At 35.0% G+C, this 14,730-nt stretch overlaps 1 protein-coding gene across 1 annotated transcript; it reads left to right on the forward strand.

The window, feature by feature from the left end:
• The first annotated feature begins 1,735 nt into the window (after positions 1–1,735).
• On the forward strand, positions 1,736–13,747 carry LOC148604393 (mediator of RNA polymerase II transcription subunit 16-like). Its single transcript, XM_088549713.1, has 8 exons — positions 1,736–1,900; positions 6,317–6,494; positions 8,550–8,642; positions 10,088–10,225; positions 10,533–11,424; positions 11,819–12,048; positions 12,698–12,824; positions 12,989–13,747. The coding sequence occupies exons 1-8, from the start codon at positions 1,770–1,772 to the stop codon at positions 13,681–13,683; spliced, it is 2,484 nt and encodes an 827-aa protein (XP_088405839.1). The 5' UTR covers positions 1,736–1,769; the 3' UTR covers positions 13,684–13,747.
• The last annotated feature ends 983 nt before the right edge of the window (positions 13,748–14,730 follow it).

The raw sequence follows: 14,730 nt of genomic DNA on the forward strand, positions 1-14,730 counted from the left end.
TTTGTAGTGGTGAATTTCATCTTTAAACAACATAACCCTGTTCGAAAAGCCTATTTTTAAGAAATTATGTCCGTGTAGTTTTGGCAAGCTCTGACAAAACGTATGAGTTGTGATGTGAAACTCCATAAGCAGGTGTTGCAGGTATTTTGCTTAGGTAGTAAGGAAAGTTGACAGTGCGAAATGATTAGTCATCGCATTTGTCGTATAGTTTGGTCATTATGTTTATTTTTCCGCTGATCCCTACGAGTAGATCAAGTTATGACTTCACATTGACTGTAGTGGTCTTTATATTAAGTTATTTTGGGAAAAAATATGATATATATATATATACCATTCTTAGTGATGACCAGCCTTTTTCATGCCTTTCTATCCATCTTTCTTCATATTTCATATTTCATATTTCCGCTCTCCGTCATCATGCTGACTAAATTACGAGTCGTTTGCATGCGTGGCTACTGCATAAATGAACTTTTACTATAAGTGATGAGAAATATTATATACATTGAAAATTTTTTTTTTCAATCAAAAGTGAGTTTTTTTTTTTAAACTATGTACATGTCTTGCTGTTTAGAACATTTGTGAAAGCACAGATGTGGTAAACTACTCCTTAAAACTATCTGCTGTGGTACTGAGAACTGCAAAAGTTGGTAGCACTGCATGATGGTATATGGATAATATGAAAATTAATAAGTGTCTTTCATTGTCTAAATTTGTTTGTATTGGTAAGGATGTTTATTTTTAGTTCTATTGTCAGAGGTACAAGTAGATTTGTTGGGTATATTGCCAGTTGATGGTGAATGATCATATAAAATATTGTTTATATTTGATTCCCTGCCCGGAAGTAACAAAAAGTAAGTGTCATAGAACATTTTCTTAAGCCAAACAAATACATATGTTTTATAGAGTAATCAAGGGAACCAAGGTTATAGTGGTAATCAAAAGAATGTAATCCTGGGACAAAAACCAGACCTGGAAAACAGACACACACAACAAAGAATATAAAGTAACTAAAATCATACATACAAAGTAACAAAAGCAAATAAGCAACTCGGACTCCACTAAAAACTGGGAGCAGGTGCACCGGTAGGGTAAGCGTCCTCTGCTTTTCTAGAAACACCCGCCGGTTGCTCATAAAAAGTCAAGTCCGGGTAGACAAACGAGGAAAGGGAAACTATGACACGTTGAATAAATCAGTTTTCATGGTGCAGATGGATACACCATAACGGTCCACGAGTTCATGAGTTCGTGATGACGACAAGAAAACTTCTGTAGTGATGACTTCAACCTTGTAGCAACATAACTCTGTTCCAATAGCCCATTTTTTAGAGTTCAAACGAGATACAAAATGTCTCTGTAGTTTCGGAAAGCTCTGGCATAACGTATGAGTTGTGATATGAACACTCCATACGCAGGTGCTGAAGGGATGTTGCCACAGACGAAAGGAAAGTCGACAATTCTGAATGAAAAGTCATCACGTTTGTCGTAAAGTTTGGTCACTGAAGACAAAGATTTTTTGATAAAAGATGACATCTCACTAAAAATAAGTTAATATTTTCAGTGGGATTTCTGGAGCTGCTAGTGATTTAAAGTATGGTGAAACTCACGGTGCTCGCTTTTATTGGCAATGCCTACTCCATATTAGAATTCTATTAGAGATTTCGTTGATAGTACGAAATGATCATGGTACGAGAGAGTCATCATTCGAAATCCTATATGCCTTTGTTTCATTCCCAGGCATTAAACTCACCCTTAAATAAAAATTCGAGAAAATGGAATTGGTTTATTCATTAGATTGTGATGGTCAGAATAGGGATAAAGATTGGATATCAGACAGAAAGTCATGCTGCGCCTTATCGCCTCAAAATATTCTGGCATTTACGAATGAATTGCCTGCTAAAAAGTAAGATTACAATATCAATTTATGTATTGGGCGGGCAAGTCAGAAAATAGCATTTGGACACTGAATCCCAAAGGAGATTACATTATGTATAGACATGAGTTCACAGTTTTCACGTTGCTCTATTGAACCTAGACTTGTCTTCTTATTACTTTTTGATGCCAGAGACACATTTAATTCTACTTAGTGATGTCCAAATTCATATTTTTTTTCACAAGTGTGAACATTTCAATTATATATTGTATTTGACTGTTTCTCTTGTCTTAACAGACTATTTGTTCTATTTCTAACCATTACATTTGACGATTCTATTGGTTGTCTGTCAACAGGTAATACAACAAAGCCATGTGCTGTCAACATATGGCTTTGTTGTATTAAATGTTGTTTTCTGTTTTAGGATTACTTGATTATACATATATTTTGGAGTTCTGGGAATACACATCAAGAGTTAAATTTATTTTTTGCATTTTATTCATTTCAAAATATAACAGTATGATCTCACACGTTTACATAAAATATGATAATATCCAAACTAGCTAATGGAAGCACTCTAGTTCTTGGCTAATTCCAGAAAGGCCTACTCTTATGGCATGTCAGAATCAGAACAAAGTATATGAATTTAAATAATTAGTGAAGACAATATACATTTAATAAACACTTTTTAGTGAAGATGATTCGAAAGTACCCAACTTTGTGTAGGAAGCTTTAAAAGGTGACTTCCTGTCTGACTGAAATCAGGCAGTCAGTGGTTCCAAGCTGTTTTGCATTAAATACAGTTATGAGGAATTTGTCCTCTATTAACATCAAGAATTTAATCCTATCTCCACCCAGATGTTATTTCCTACCCTGCATTTATTTTATAATGTTGAAAAATTAACATTGAAAAAGTTTTTTTCGTCACATGCCTAGCAGCATGATTATTTAAGTCAGAAACACAAAAAAATGACCTAAAATAAAACAGCTAATTAAATAAAAAAAAACAATGACTATGCAAAATGAAAACACAATTCATTTAATAAGGACACATGTGTCCTTCCTTCAGCCTTCAACAATTGACATACATTTATATGTCTCTCACAAGGCCTGGCGACTATGGATACATGTATTCTTCCAGTAGCCATGGTGCTAAGTCTGAAACAATTGAAAAAATCTACCTCGCTTTAAACACAATGTTTAGGTTCAATTTCAAATTAGCTTAAGGTACTGAGTCCTGGAAGGGATTATTTCTCAGTCTGTCTTATAGGCATGCCATTTTCACGAATTCTTGAAGTCCAAATCACTGGAAACTAAACAGTAATAACTGTTATGCATGAGTAATATCTTGACACTCAGAACTGGGACAGCATTGTCAGAATTTTTGATGGTATATTTTTTATTTTCACATTAATAATCAAAGGTACAATTTGCCCTTAGTTTTAAAGTAGATATAGTCGTTTATTTTGATAATGATTTATTACCACTGATATTTAAGACATAGCAATTGCATTTTCATGGTAGTTCCACATGAATGATTCATTTATCAGTGGATCAAAACACCAGTTCCCTGTTTAAGAGAAAATAGTTTCATAAGTTCAGAACTTGTGAATGAAATCTGTAGGCCTCATTGTTACTGATTTCTTTATAAGAAAGTGGCAAAAAACTGAGTGTATGATAAACCTAATGGACAAAAAATGTTAAACTCACGATGTATTTCTGGTAAACACTGACATAGGGCTAATACACAACTGGTCTGTAGTTTAATTCAACAATCCAACAGGGTATGACGTTAAAGGTTGTCCTATTGCCCAGGATAAGTGAAACTACCAAATTGTACAAGTAAATGTTGAATTATACCTCCCAGAGTATAACCAATTTTTTTGCATTTTTCAACATTTGTTTACATGAAAACAGATTTCACTTTGTGCAAGTAGAATTTTCATCAACTTGCTGATAGGACAGGGTTTATAGAATGTTACCCTGTCCAATGGTGAATGTTTGAGTTGGTGTCTGCTGCTGTGTTACTTGTAACAATATGGGGAAGTTTACATTCAAGTCATTTCATCTGATTTCACTTTCATCAATGAAGATAATTGTTCATTAGGTCCTTTATTTTAAGGTTCCAGATATTTTATGAAAACCACATATTGGTACCGTAGAGAAATAATGAAACCACAGTTCTTCCTGAAGTATCATTACTATAAATTTCCGTCCTTCTTTTCATATGACCTGTATCATTTGTAGTTGTATGATTTTGTGGCACTTAGTCATTGTCATCATAGATGTACATGTACATAGACACAGTAACTGATGTATAAGCGTACATAATTCCTTTTTATTTTTAAACGTGGCTATTGATCTCTCATTCATTATTTTTATTTACTTTTAACTTAGCTACTTCATAACAAATATTATTTTTATAAGTTAATAAACCTCTTGTAAATAGTGCGGCAAGATTCCATACCAAAAAAAGTCATGCTGGGATTGAATTTAGGGGTCATGACTATAAACATTTAGGAATTAGTGGCCAAAAATTAAATTTTTCTGTAACTTCTGTCAGCTTAATTGAAAGTGTATATTGTATATATCTCTGTCGTGTCTATGATGTAATATTACAAGAGTCAGACAGGGATTGTTTTTGGGTACTGGTAGTATGAACATGACAGTGTGGGAATAATGGACCAAATATGCATTGATTGTTTTCTACACAACAGATTGAGTAATATTAAATTGTGCCACAAGGTTTCATGCAATTGTACTGCAGGCTGGAAATAATGTTGGAGGTTCTGTAAGTGAATCTAGGACTGAATGGGGCCAAAGGCAGACATTTATCTGTGTGTCGATCTCTTTCACATTGTACCACAAGATTCTGTACTTGAAAAATAAAACAGTTGGGATTGATTTTTGGGGTTATGAACCTTAGGGTTGTGGACCTTAAGGATGTGGACTTTAGGGTTGTGGACCTTAGGGTTGTGGACCATAGGGTTTTGGACTTTAGGGTTGTGGACTTTAGGATTGTGGACCTTAGGGTTGTGGACCTTAGGGTTGTGAACTTTAGGTTTGTGGACCTTAGGGTTTTGGACTTTAGGGTTGTGGACCTTAGGGTTGTGCACTTTAGGTTTGTGGACCTTAGGTTTTTGGACTTTAGGGTTGTGGACCTTAGGGTTGTGCACTTTAGGTCTGTGGAACTAAGGGTTGTGGACCTTAGGGTTGTGGACTTTAGGTTTGTGGACTTTAGGGTTGTGGACTTTAGGTTTGTGGACCTTAGGGTTGTGGACCTTAGGGTTGTGAACTTTAGGTTTGTGGACCTTAGGGTTTTGGACTTTAGGGTTGTGGACCTTAGGATTGTGCACTTTAGGTTTGTGGACCTTAGGGTTTTGGACTTTAGGGTTGTGCACTTTAGGTCTGTGGAACTTAGGGTTGTGGACCTTAGGGTTGTGGACTTTAGGTTTGTGGACTTTAGGGTTGTGGACTTTAGGTTTGTGGACCTTAGGGTTGTGGATTTCAGGGTTGTGGACCTTAGGGTTGTGGACTTTAGGTTTGTGGACCTTAGGGTTGTGTACTTTAGGTTTGGAGACCTTAGGGTTGTGAATTTCAGGGTTGTGGACCTTAGGTTTGTGGACTTTAGGGTTGTGGATTTTAGGGTTGTGGACCGTAGGGTTTTGGACTTTAGGGTTGTGGACTTTAGGATTGTGGACCTTAGGGTTGTGGACTTTAGGGTTTCGGACTTTAGGGTTGTAGACTTGAGAGTTATGGTCTTTAGGGTTTCGGACTTCAGGGTTGTAGACTTGAGAGTTGTGGTCTTTAGGGTTTTGGACTTTAGGGTTGTAGACTTTAGGGTTTTGGACTTTAGGGTTGTGGACTTTAGGGTTTTGGACTTTAGGGTTTTGGACTTTAGGGTTTTGGACTTTAGGGTTTTGGACTTTAGGGTTGTGGACTTTAGGGTTGTGGAATTGGGAAGCAAAAAAAGCAAAATCAAAACAAAAATTTTCTATTCTTTTTTTTATGCAGTAACTGAAGTAAAAGTTAGAAATTGTACTGAAATGTTTAATTCACAAAAAAGAAGGTTACATGAATTTGATATGATAAAAAAACAATATATACCCTTATAAACAGGACTAAAAGCAATTTAAAGAAAAAGACAAAAATCAGGAAGTGTTTCCACAGTTCATGAACTGATGAATTGACAAGGAGATTATGTATGTTGGGTCTTGTTTCAGAGCAAGGCTATCATCCTAAATTGTTACAGTCTTGCTCTATAGCCATGTTGGAAGTTAGTGAATATATTATTGCTGTTAAGATGATATATTTTGGTGAATGAAGCATTGCTGTTAAGATGATATATTTTGGTGAATGAAGCATAATAGCATTTGATTTTACTTCCTTTCTATATGATTAGTCTTGATTTAAGTAGTTTTTACTGTACGTCCTTTCTATTTATAGGCAAGACACTCATCTATGTACATCGTATGAAGTTAGAGTTATAGATCTAGATAGACCATGGGACTCGTTTATTGTCACTACTGGAATACCTGGGGTAACCAATATGATATGGGCAAGAACAGGGCACAGACTATTAATTACAACTACAGATGGTACATGTTCAGTCTGGGAAATGGAGGTATGCCTTTTTAATGTGATATCACTGTGAAATCTGCCTCACCCACCCACATCATACTGAAAGGTTATGCTGAGTTTTCGGTTTGCATAGATTTTTCACTCATTGAAACTTCCATATAAGGGCTTAAGATATCTGTGTACACAGGTTTCTTACTTATTCAAGGTTTGGTTTAGCCAGGATTCACTGTGTTAGATAACTTGGTGTAAAAGTAAGTAACAAATTGATAAGTTTGTTGAACAAGTTGCACATACATTAGTAATAAACCATTAGTTGTTTTCATCTACAGTTCACTGATCTAATACCCTTAACTAAGAAATACATGTAGCAGGTACTGAAATGTAATTGAGGTTATATTACCCCCACTTAATGAGTGAGTGGTATATTGTAATCATCTTGTCAATGCATCAATGCATCATTCCACCTGACATTACATCTGTCATTCCATTTGTCATTCAGTCTGTCCATGTTCTGTTGCAATTAATCAGCTCCCAATGGATGCATTGATTTCAAATTTGGTTTTTGACTTTATATAGGTGCTGCATACATTGGAAAGAATTTTTGGTGCTTCCTGTTTGTGGGATGTTGCCATTTTTCACTGTGTATGGGATGACAAAGAAAATTTTTGACACAAAAATGTTGACTCTCGCTGGATGGATTGATTTCAAATTTGGTATGAGGCTATATATAGGTGGGGCATACATTGTAAGCAAATTTGGTTGTGTATACCTAGGACGACATTGCATGCAATCTTTAAACAGGGTCCAGGCTATTCAATTATATTGGGATACTTCAGTGGGAAGTTTGGTTGACATGCTAAACTCTTACCTATACAATATTTTTATAGTTTTTGTAGTCATGTGTATTGGAGAGATGTGACTTGTAGTTTTGCTTGAAATATTTCGGTGATAATTGGAAAAGTTTATTGATTTGAGATGCTTCACAATGGAAGTTACTTTTTAAGAAATATGGTTATATTTTATAAATAGAAATATGCTTGTATGCTTTTGCTTTGATAGCAGTGATATGTATAACTTGACTTAGTCCTCTTCACTCCTTGTGGAGCATAGGGCTACTCCATTTCACTCTGTTTTGGGCTGTTCTTTTCGCTTCACCCCAGCTCTTGTCAGTCGTCTCCAGTTCCTTCAGCCTTGTTCTTTTTCATCTGTGAAAAGGTCTGCCTTGCTTCCTTTGTCCTTGAGGATTCCAGTCTAGTGCATCTCTGGTAATGCTGGTATTCGGTTTTCGCCATGTGTGGCCAATCCATTGCCATGCCCTTCTTTTAATGTGGGTATCTGCTAGATATTGGTTGGTACGATCCAGAAGTTGTTCATTCGTAATTTTTCTTGGCCACCACACTTTACAAATATGTCTGAGGCATTTGTTGATAAACACCTGGATTTTATGTTGAAGTCCAGCTGTTAGTCTCCAGGTTTCACACCCATAGAAAAGGACAGATTTTACATTGATGTTGAATATTCTGACCTTGGTGTTTTCACTAAGTACGTTTGATTTCCAAACTGGTTTTAAAATGGCGAAGGCTTGACAGGCTTTGCATATTCTGGCATTTATGTCTTCATCTGTGCCACCAATCTTGCTAATGACACTTCCTAGATATGTAAACATTTCAACTTCTTCCAGTTCGTCCCTTCCAAATGTTACTGACCCTCCTTTTCTTGTTTGAACTTTCATAGTCATTGTTTTTCCGTTGTTAGTTTTAAGCCCTATTTTCTTTCCGATGTCATTCATCCTTTTGGGTTTGTCTTGGATGTCTTTAATCTGGTGAGACAGTAGGGGGAGGTCATCTGCAAAATCTAGATCTTCTAACCTTCTTGTTATAGTCTACTGAATTCCTCTGAATCCCTGTACGCATCACACAGTCATTTGACAGACAGTGATATGTATAAGAAAGTCATAATATACATTCTCTATCCTTGTGACCACCAAATCCAGTGCCATTTCATGATAAACTTTCTTGGTATTGGCATCTCAAGTATAGCTTATTCATACATGTATATCATATTTGAAGTTGATATAAAAAAAAAACTTCTTTTACAGGAATATTTATTGAACAAGTGGAGAAGTTTAGGGGAATGTAAATTACAGGGAGAAGAAATACTGTCTGCTATTTGGTTCCACTCTGGTGTACAGGTATATTGAATTAAGGAGTAGATGCACTAACCGTAGTTTCTTATCTTGTTATTTTTTTAAATGTCTGCTTACATTCAGGTTTTAAAGGAGACTGAATGAAGACATAACAAATTTATGAACTGTTGTGCTATTAATATGTCAGATTATAGTAAAAAAAGAATTATATATTTTTCAAATGAATCTGCTAAAGATGGAAGTTTAAAGATTTAATATTAACTGTTGCTATGTTGCTATGTTGCTATGTGGGAACTGTAGTATCATATGGCAAATTGTTTTGGCATGTGACAATGTAAAATTTGACAACTTTGAGGCCAAGTGATTCTTTAAGTTCTAAAGCCACAAGTTAATATTTTGCAGAATTTTATTTTTTTAACCAGACCGCTAAAATATGCCAAAATTAGTACCCAGCGAAAATATGCAACTGCTATGACTTAGGTCAATGACCTTAAAGTTGAAGGCTAAGTAGAATAAACATTAGAAATGGAAAGTATAGATATAATGTATTATGTTGACAAAGAGTAATCAAGGGAACCAAGGTTATAGCAGTAATCAAAAGAAAGCAATCCAGGGACAAAGACCAGACATGGAAAACAGACATACACAACAAAGAACATAAAGTAACTAAAATCATACATACAAAGTAACAAAAGCAAATGAGCAACTTGGACTCCACTAAAAACTGGGAGCATGGACCAGGTGCACTGGTAGGGTAAGCTTCCATGCTTTTCTAGAAACACCCGGCGAGTTGCTCATAAAAAGTTAAGTCCGGGGCAGACAAACGAGGAAAGGAAAATAAGTGTTACAAATGTTGTTTTCCTCCATTAAGAGCTTTTTCTTGTATTTATTAGGAAAAGTGGTTAAAAAGAAGAAATTGAGTGTGCTGTGTACAAATTGCAGAAAGCCTCATTATATAAGATGACAAAATAAATTTATATCATATTCAGCATAGAAAATAAATATGTTGAAACAATGCAGCATGGCATAAGTTAATCTGAAAAAATATACATGTGCATGACATGAGCTTTCATAAACTAAACATTTTGTCAGGAGATGTCATGTAAAAAATGGCTTTCATGGTGTTGAAGTTGTTGGTGGATAATTTAAATATGTTTCTCATACAATGATCTGGAAAAGTGTATCCTTGAATATTTTGTTATTACAGAATTCATAAAACATCATGTAAACATGAAGGTTTATATGTGTACAGTATGAGGACTGGTTAAGTCAGAGTAATGTGTCCGAATTGGAAGGCATGCCTCCCTGCTGACTGTTGCTTCTGTGAGCTAGCACAATAAAAATATGGACTAGTACAAAATAGGGTCTGTATGATTGGGCAATTTTTCTTCTCCTGAAAAGCATGAGATATCTGCCATAGGATATTAAAAAATAAACAATCAATCAATCTGTTTACAGTATACACATTAATGACTTTTATGGTTTAACAGGTTATATTCAACCCAGATAAGAAAGATGCCATATCATACTTGGACAAATTTCAAAGGACTAAACAGTTCAGTCCAACATTATCAAAGTTTGGTGGGAAGGCTGAAGATGGATGGCTGATTGTTACTGCCACAGGATTGGTATGACTTTCCATCTCATTTTTTAATGTCAAAATTAAAGTAGTACAGTATTAATCACAGAAATTATAGACATTTTAATCCAAAACCACAAATCTTGCATTTTAATGTGGGAGATTCTAAATTTTTCATCGATTCATGGAAGTCTCCAACCTAATGTAGGAGGTTAACAGGTATGCAACAACTATTCAACTATTTAAAATGAAAGACTTTTGTTTGTAGCTGTTTTTTTAAACTAATACATGTAGTAGCTTATTTCTATGCTGTAATATTGATGTCTGTAGTTTTATGAGTGTTTCTCTTTCATCAGGTACAGACAGGGATAATAAACCAGCATGATAAAAGTATTGACTATGTCAAGGAATGTCTGGGAAAATCCTACAATCGTCTGACCATCGCAAGCATGGCACATACTGGAAGTGGAGAAATCATGATAGCAGCAACAGATGGTCATCTGTCGTCTGCTGTACAATGCCACATGGTATCACTAAGTCTTACTGGTTCCTGTCCATCAATGAAGATTACAGCTGGGGCCAGTCTACATATGAAGAGTCAGATTGACTATGGAAGTAGTAACTCACAGAGAATGATGATGACTCATGTTGAGTTTCTCAATATTGACTCTAGTGACACACTGATCCTTTGTTGTGGTAGTCAAGGTTACAGCTGTATGGAGATATGGCAACTGGTCGAACAACATATGCCTTTGAACAAAATGTTTCCTATTCCACAAACACATGAGGCTGGGTTTAAAATTCCTAAGTGGATGCACAAGGCAACCATACAGCATGCTTCATACCTGACTTCATTGGCTTGTCCAAAACTACCAATGATTATCAGTAATCAAATTGAGCCAGGCTTTTCACCTTATGTTGGAGTGGCATATCGAGATGGTAGTGTAAAGTTCATTCACCGGTTCACACATCAAGTTCTGCAGACCAATTCTGATATATTACATAGGCCAACACAAGGAATAAGTCCCAGCAAGAGAGTGAAATCATCTGTCCACATAACCAATATAGTACAAACACTCAGTGGATGTGGACTGATTGCAATGCATGATGGAAAGATTTCAGTGTTAAAAGTTTACAATGTCAGAGATGTTAGCCTTACTATGGCATCCCTTCATGTTTGTTTACTGTTAGAGTATGTCATGACAACAGGACAAGACTGCTGGGATATCCTACTAGCTGTAAAGCCAGGTATAAAATATAATATACTTATTGTAGCATAGACATTTTCTGAATATACCATGTAGAGAGTATTCGACTAGCAAACTAATTTCAGGTTTTGTTCCATTTAGAACAAGAAACTTTTAACACATGTACCAGTATATAATCATATAATTTTTAAAAAATCTATACAATTTTATGATTCTGGTCACCGAATGTATATCAATATATAGCAGGTATCAATATAACTTTAGAGGTTGCCTTATTGCTGGTGGCACAAACAAAACTGACTAATTATCATTAGGCACGATACATTTGTTTACAGTGGTAGATCTGACAGAAGCTCTAATTTGATTCAAATAAAATGCAAGGACTAAGATGTATTGTTGAATTGTAACAATCTGAATATGTCTTTACCTTGAAGGTATGATAGATAATATATGCCAGAAGTTAACAGAAACCCACAGTAAACAGAATACATCACACCAGGAAGTCTATAACCTACGTCTGCTGGCAGTCAAAATGGCACTGTTCTGTTGTAGTAGTGTAGGCCACCAGAAAGCTATGGAATGTCATACCAAACTTGTACTTATGTCTATCTATGCTGTTTTCAAAGGACTTTTACGTCCTAAAAATGTTCCTTTCACTGATATGGTAAGTTATGTTAATAGCATTCACTATCCTGGTAAACATTGTAGGGGTGCATTAATTGTCCTGATAAACCTTGTAGGGATGCATTCATTGTCCTGGTAAACCTTGTAGGGATACATTCTTTGTTCTGGTAGACATTGTAGGGATGCATTCATTGTTCTGGTAAGCTTGTAGGGATGCATTAATTGTTCTGGTAAACTTTGTAGGGATGCATTCATTGTCCTGGTAAACCTTGTAGGGATGCATTCATTGTTCTGGTAAACCTTGTAGGGATGCATTCATTGTTCTAGTAAACCTAGTAGGGATGCATTCATGGTAATTTTAGTCTTTTAAATTAAAGAGGAAAAAAAGTTCCAAGACCTCCAACTTTCTTTCTTACGAAAAGTTATCAGATAAGTATGCGTTTACAAATTTTTATAGACTTTTTTTTATTGTTTAAAGAGAAGGCAAGTTACCTATATAATCCATAAAAAAATCTTGTAAAAAAATTGTCAACTTACACGCTTTTGCAGTATGTTCAGACAAGGTCATCTTAGAGAATAATCAGGAAATTTTATTGACAAAAAAATATATGGTATGATTTTACTTAACATGTGGTCTGCTAATATTGATGTTTAATTAAATGAGAAAAATATTCATTCCTATTTTTAAGAGTCCTTCAGAGAAACTTAGTCAGATGTGTATGAAGACTAAAGATGGAGATCTAGAAAATTTGGTGATGAAATTTGAACCTGAGGAGTTTCTCATAGACACAAGGAAAGTTTCTGGGTCTGGAAATGGTAAGAATTATATGAATTTATTAAAAGGATCTGCTTATCAAGCTTTTGCAAGGCTGTATGAAATACATGTATTGATATCATGGAAATAATTCTTGCCGGTATTAAATTATATTAATATAAGGTTGATTATGCTGCTATTTCATGTTTATTATATTTTGTTTCAGTCGCTCTACAGTCCATTCAGCCATTGATACAGTGGGTAGCAGACTTTACCCTCCATCTTCTAACATCCATACCATTGTTTCAATCGTACTCAAATTTCCCGGGAGCATCATTACTTAGTGACAGTTCCATACTCAACATTTTACGGGAACTAATCATAATCATTAGAATCTGGGGCATTATTTGCCCAGCCTGTCAGCCTGTGTTTACTACAGCTTCAACATTTGACTGTTTGAAATATCTGTTCAAACTATTAACCAAAGCTTGGGTTTGTTGTCGGGAGAATTATAAGCTAGATCTGGATGAAGAATTGGTTGATGAGTGCAAGATTTTACCAAGTAGTATGCTAGTACCTGGAATCAATCAAAGTTTCAGACTATCTAAGGAGGGATACAGTCTGTTTCTACAACATTTCCCACAAATGATCACACTTGATGATGAACCTGACTTTGTTTATAATCTCAAACGATCTAGTTCGATGTTCATACCAGATGGTTTAACCGAGAATAGACAGAACCATGACATTATTCGTCAGATACACTTAGGTGTAAAATTATCTACATCTGTTCGGCAATGCTGTCGTTGTGGTGCATATTCTTTATTGTCAAGTGTTGCTAAGTCACCCATTATGAAAGCTTGGGAACTCAGATGGCAAAAAAGCTGCCTGTGTGGTGGTCACTGGAAACTGTGTCAGTAGTAATTATACATGTCATATTTTTTGTAAGATATCAACTCAAATAAAATTACATGTCTTGAATTTATATAGGGTCTTTTTTCTAACTATGCTTACTAAGTGTTAGTTTGGATCCATGCATTTTGTTGGTGGTAAAAAAGATATGCTTTTTGAGGAATTTTGATGATTTTTACCGGTTAAAGCAGGTCTAGTAGTTGTTCAACTCTGTCCATCTGTCAGGCTTATAGTGTACATACTTAGAACTAAAAAAATATCGAACCATTATTATTCAGTGTCTATTAAAAATGAGGAAGCTTTCCTCCTATTATGAAAAAACTTTTTACTCCAACGGTGAACTAAGCCATTTTTTGTCACTATACATAGGTTGTTGTGGCACAGTGGAACCCACTTAATCACGTTCCTATTACATAGGAACTCAAAACACAGAATCATTTCCTACCTTATCCATACAAAATTCCCATATACATGTATTTGCATATGAAAATGACAAAACATTTTTTAATTTTCTTAATTGCATAAAAATATTTCAAAATGCCATAAAATATAGCTAAATTGGTATAATACATCACTACATTATTGATGGCAATCTATAAGTTTTTGTAAGAAATGTGTTTCACAACCATTTCTTTATTTTATCTTTAAGTATACACTTAACAGCCATCTAATTACACATGGGGAAATAATTGATCTCACTGAATTACAGTTAAACATTGTAATACACTGTATATTTCCTTGAAATGGTAATCACTGGCAAAGAGGCAATTGATACAAGAAGTAGGAATTCACTGTACATACTTTCCTTAATCTATGACACAATAAGTATTGAACTAATATTACTCAAACTTTGCAGTGTTTATATACATATTAAAGAGAGACACCTCCTATTGTGAACAAATACGACAGTATTGAATTTGAATTTTCACCTGTTGAATGTAGTCATTTTTCACCAGTATATGCTACATGTATCATTTGTACAATGTACATACTTTGTATACTTTTTAGCTTTCAATAAGTTGAACTTTGCAGTCTCAAACTTGAACTTTCTTGCAC

The sequence above is a fragment of the Perna viridis genome, chromosome 10 (assembly GCF_037379345.1).
Source record: "Perna viridis isolate PV_CMFRI_1.1 ecotype Kerala chromosome 10, ASM3737934v1, whole genome shotgun sequence".
Classification (NCBI taxonomy): domain Eukaryota; kingdom Metazoa; phylum Mollusca; class Bivalvia; order Mytilida; family Mytilidae; genus Perna; species Perna viridis.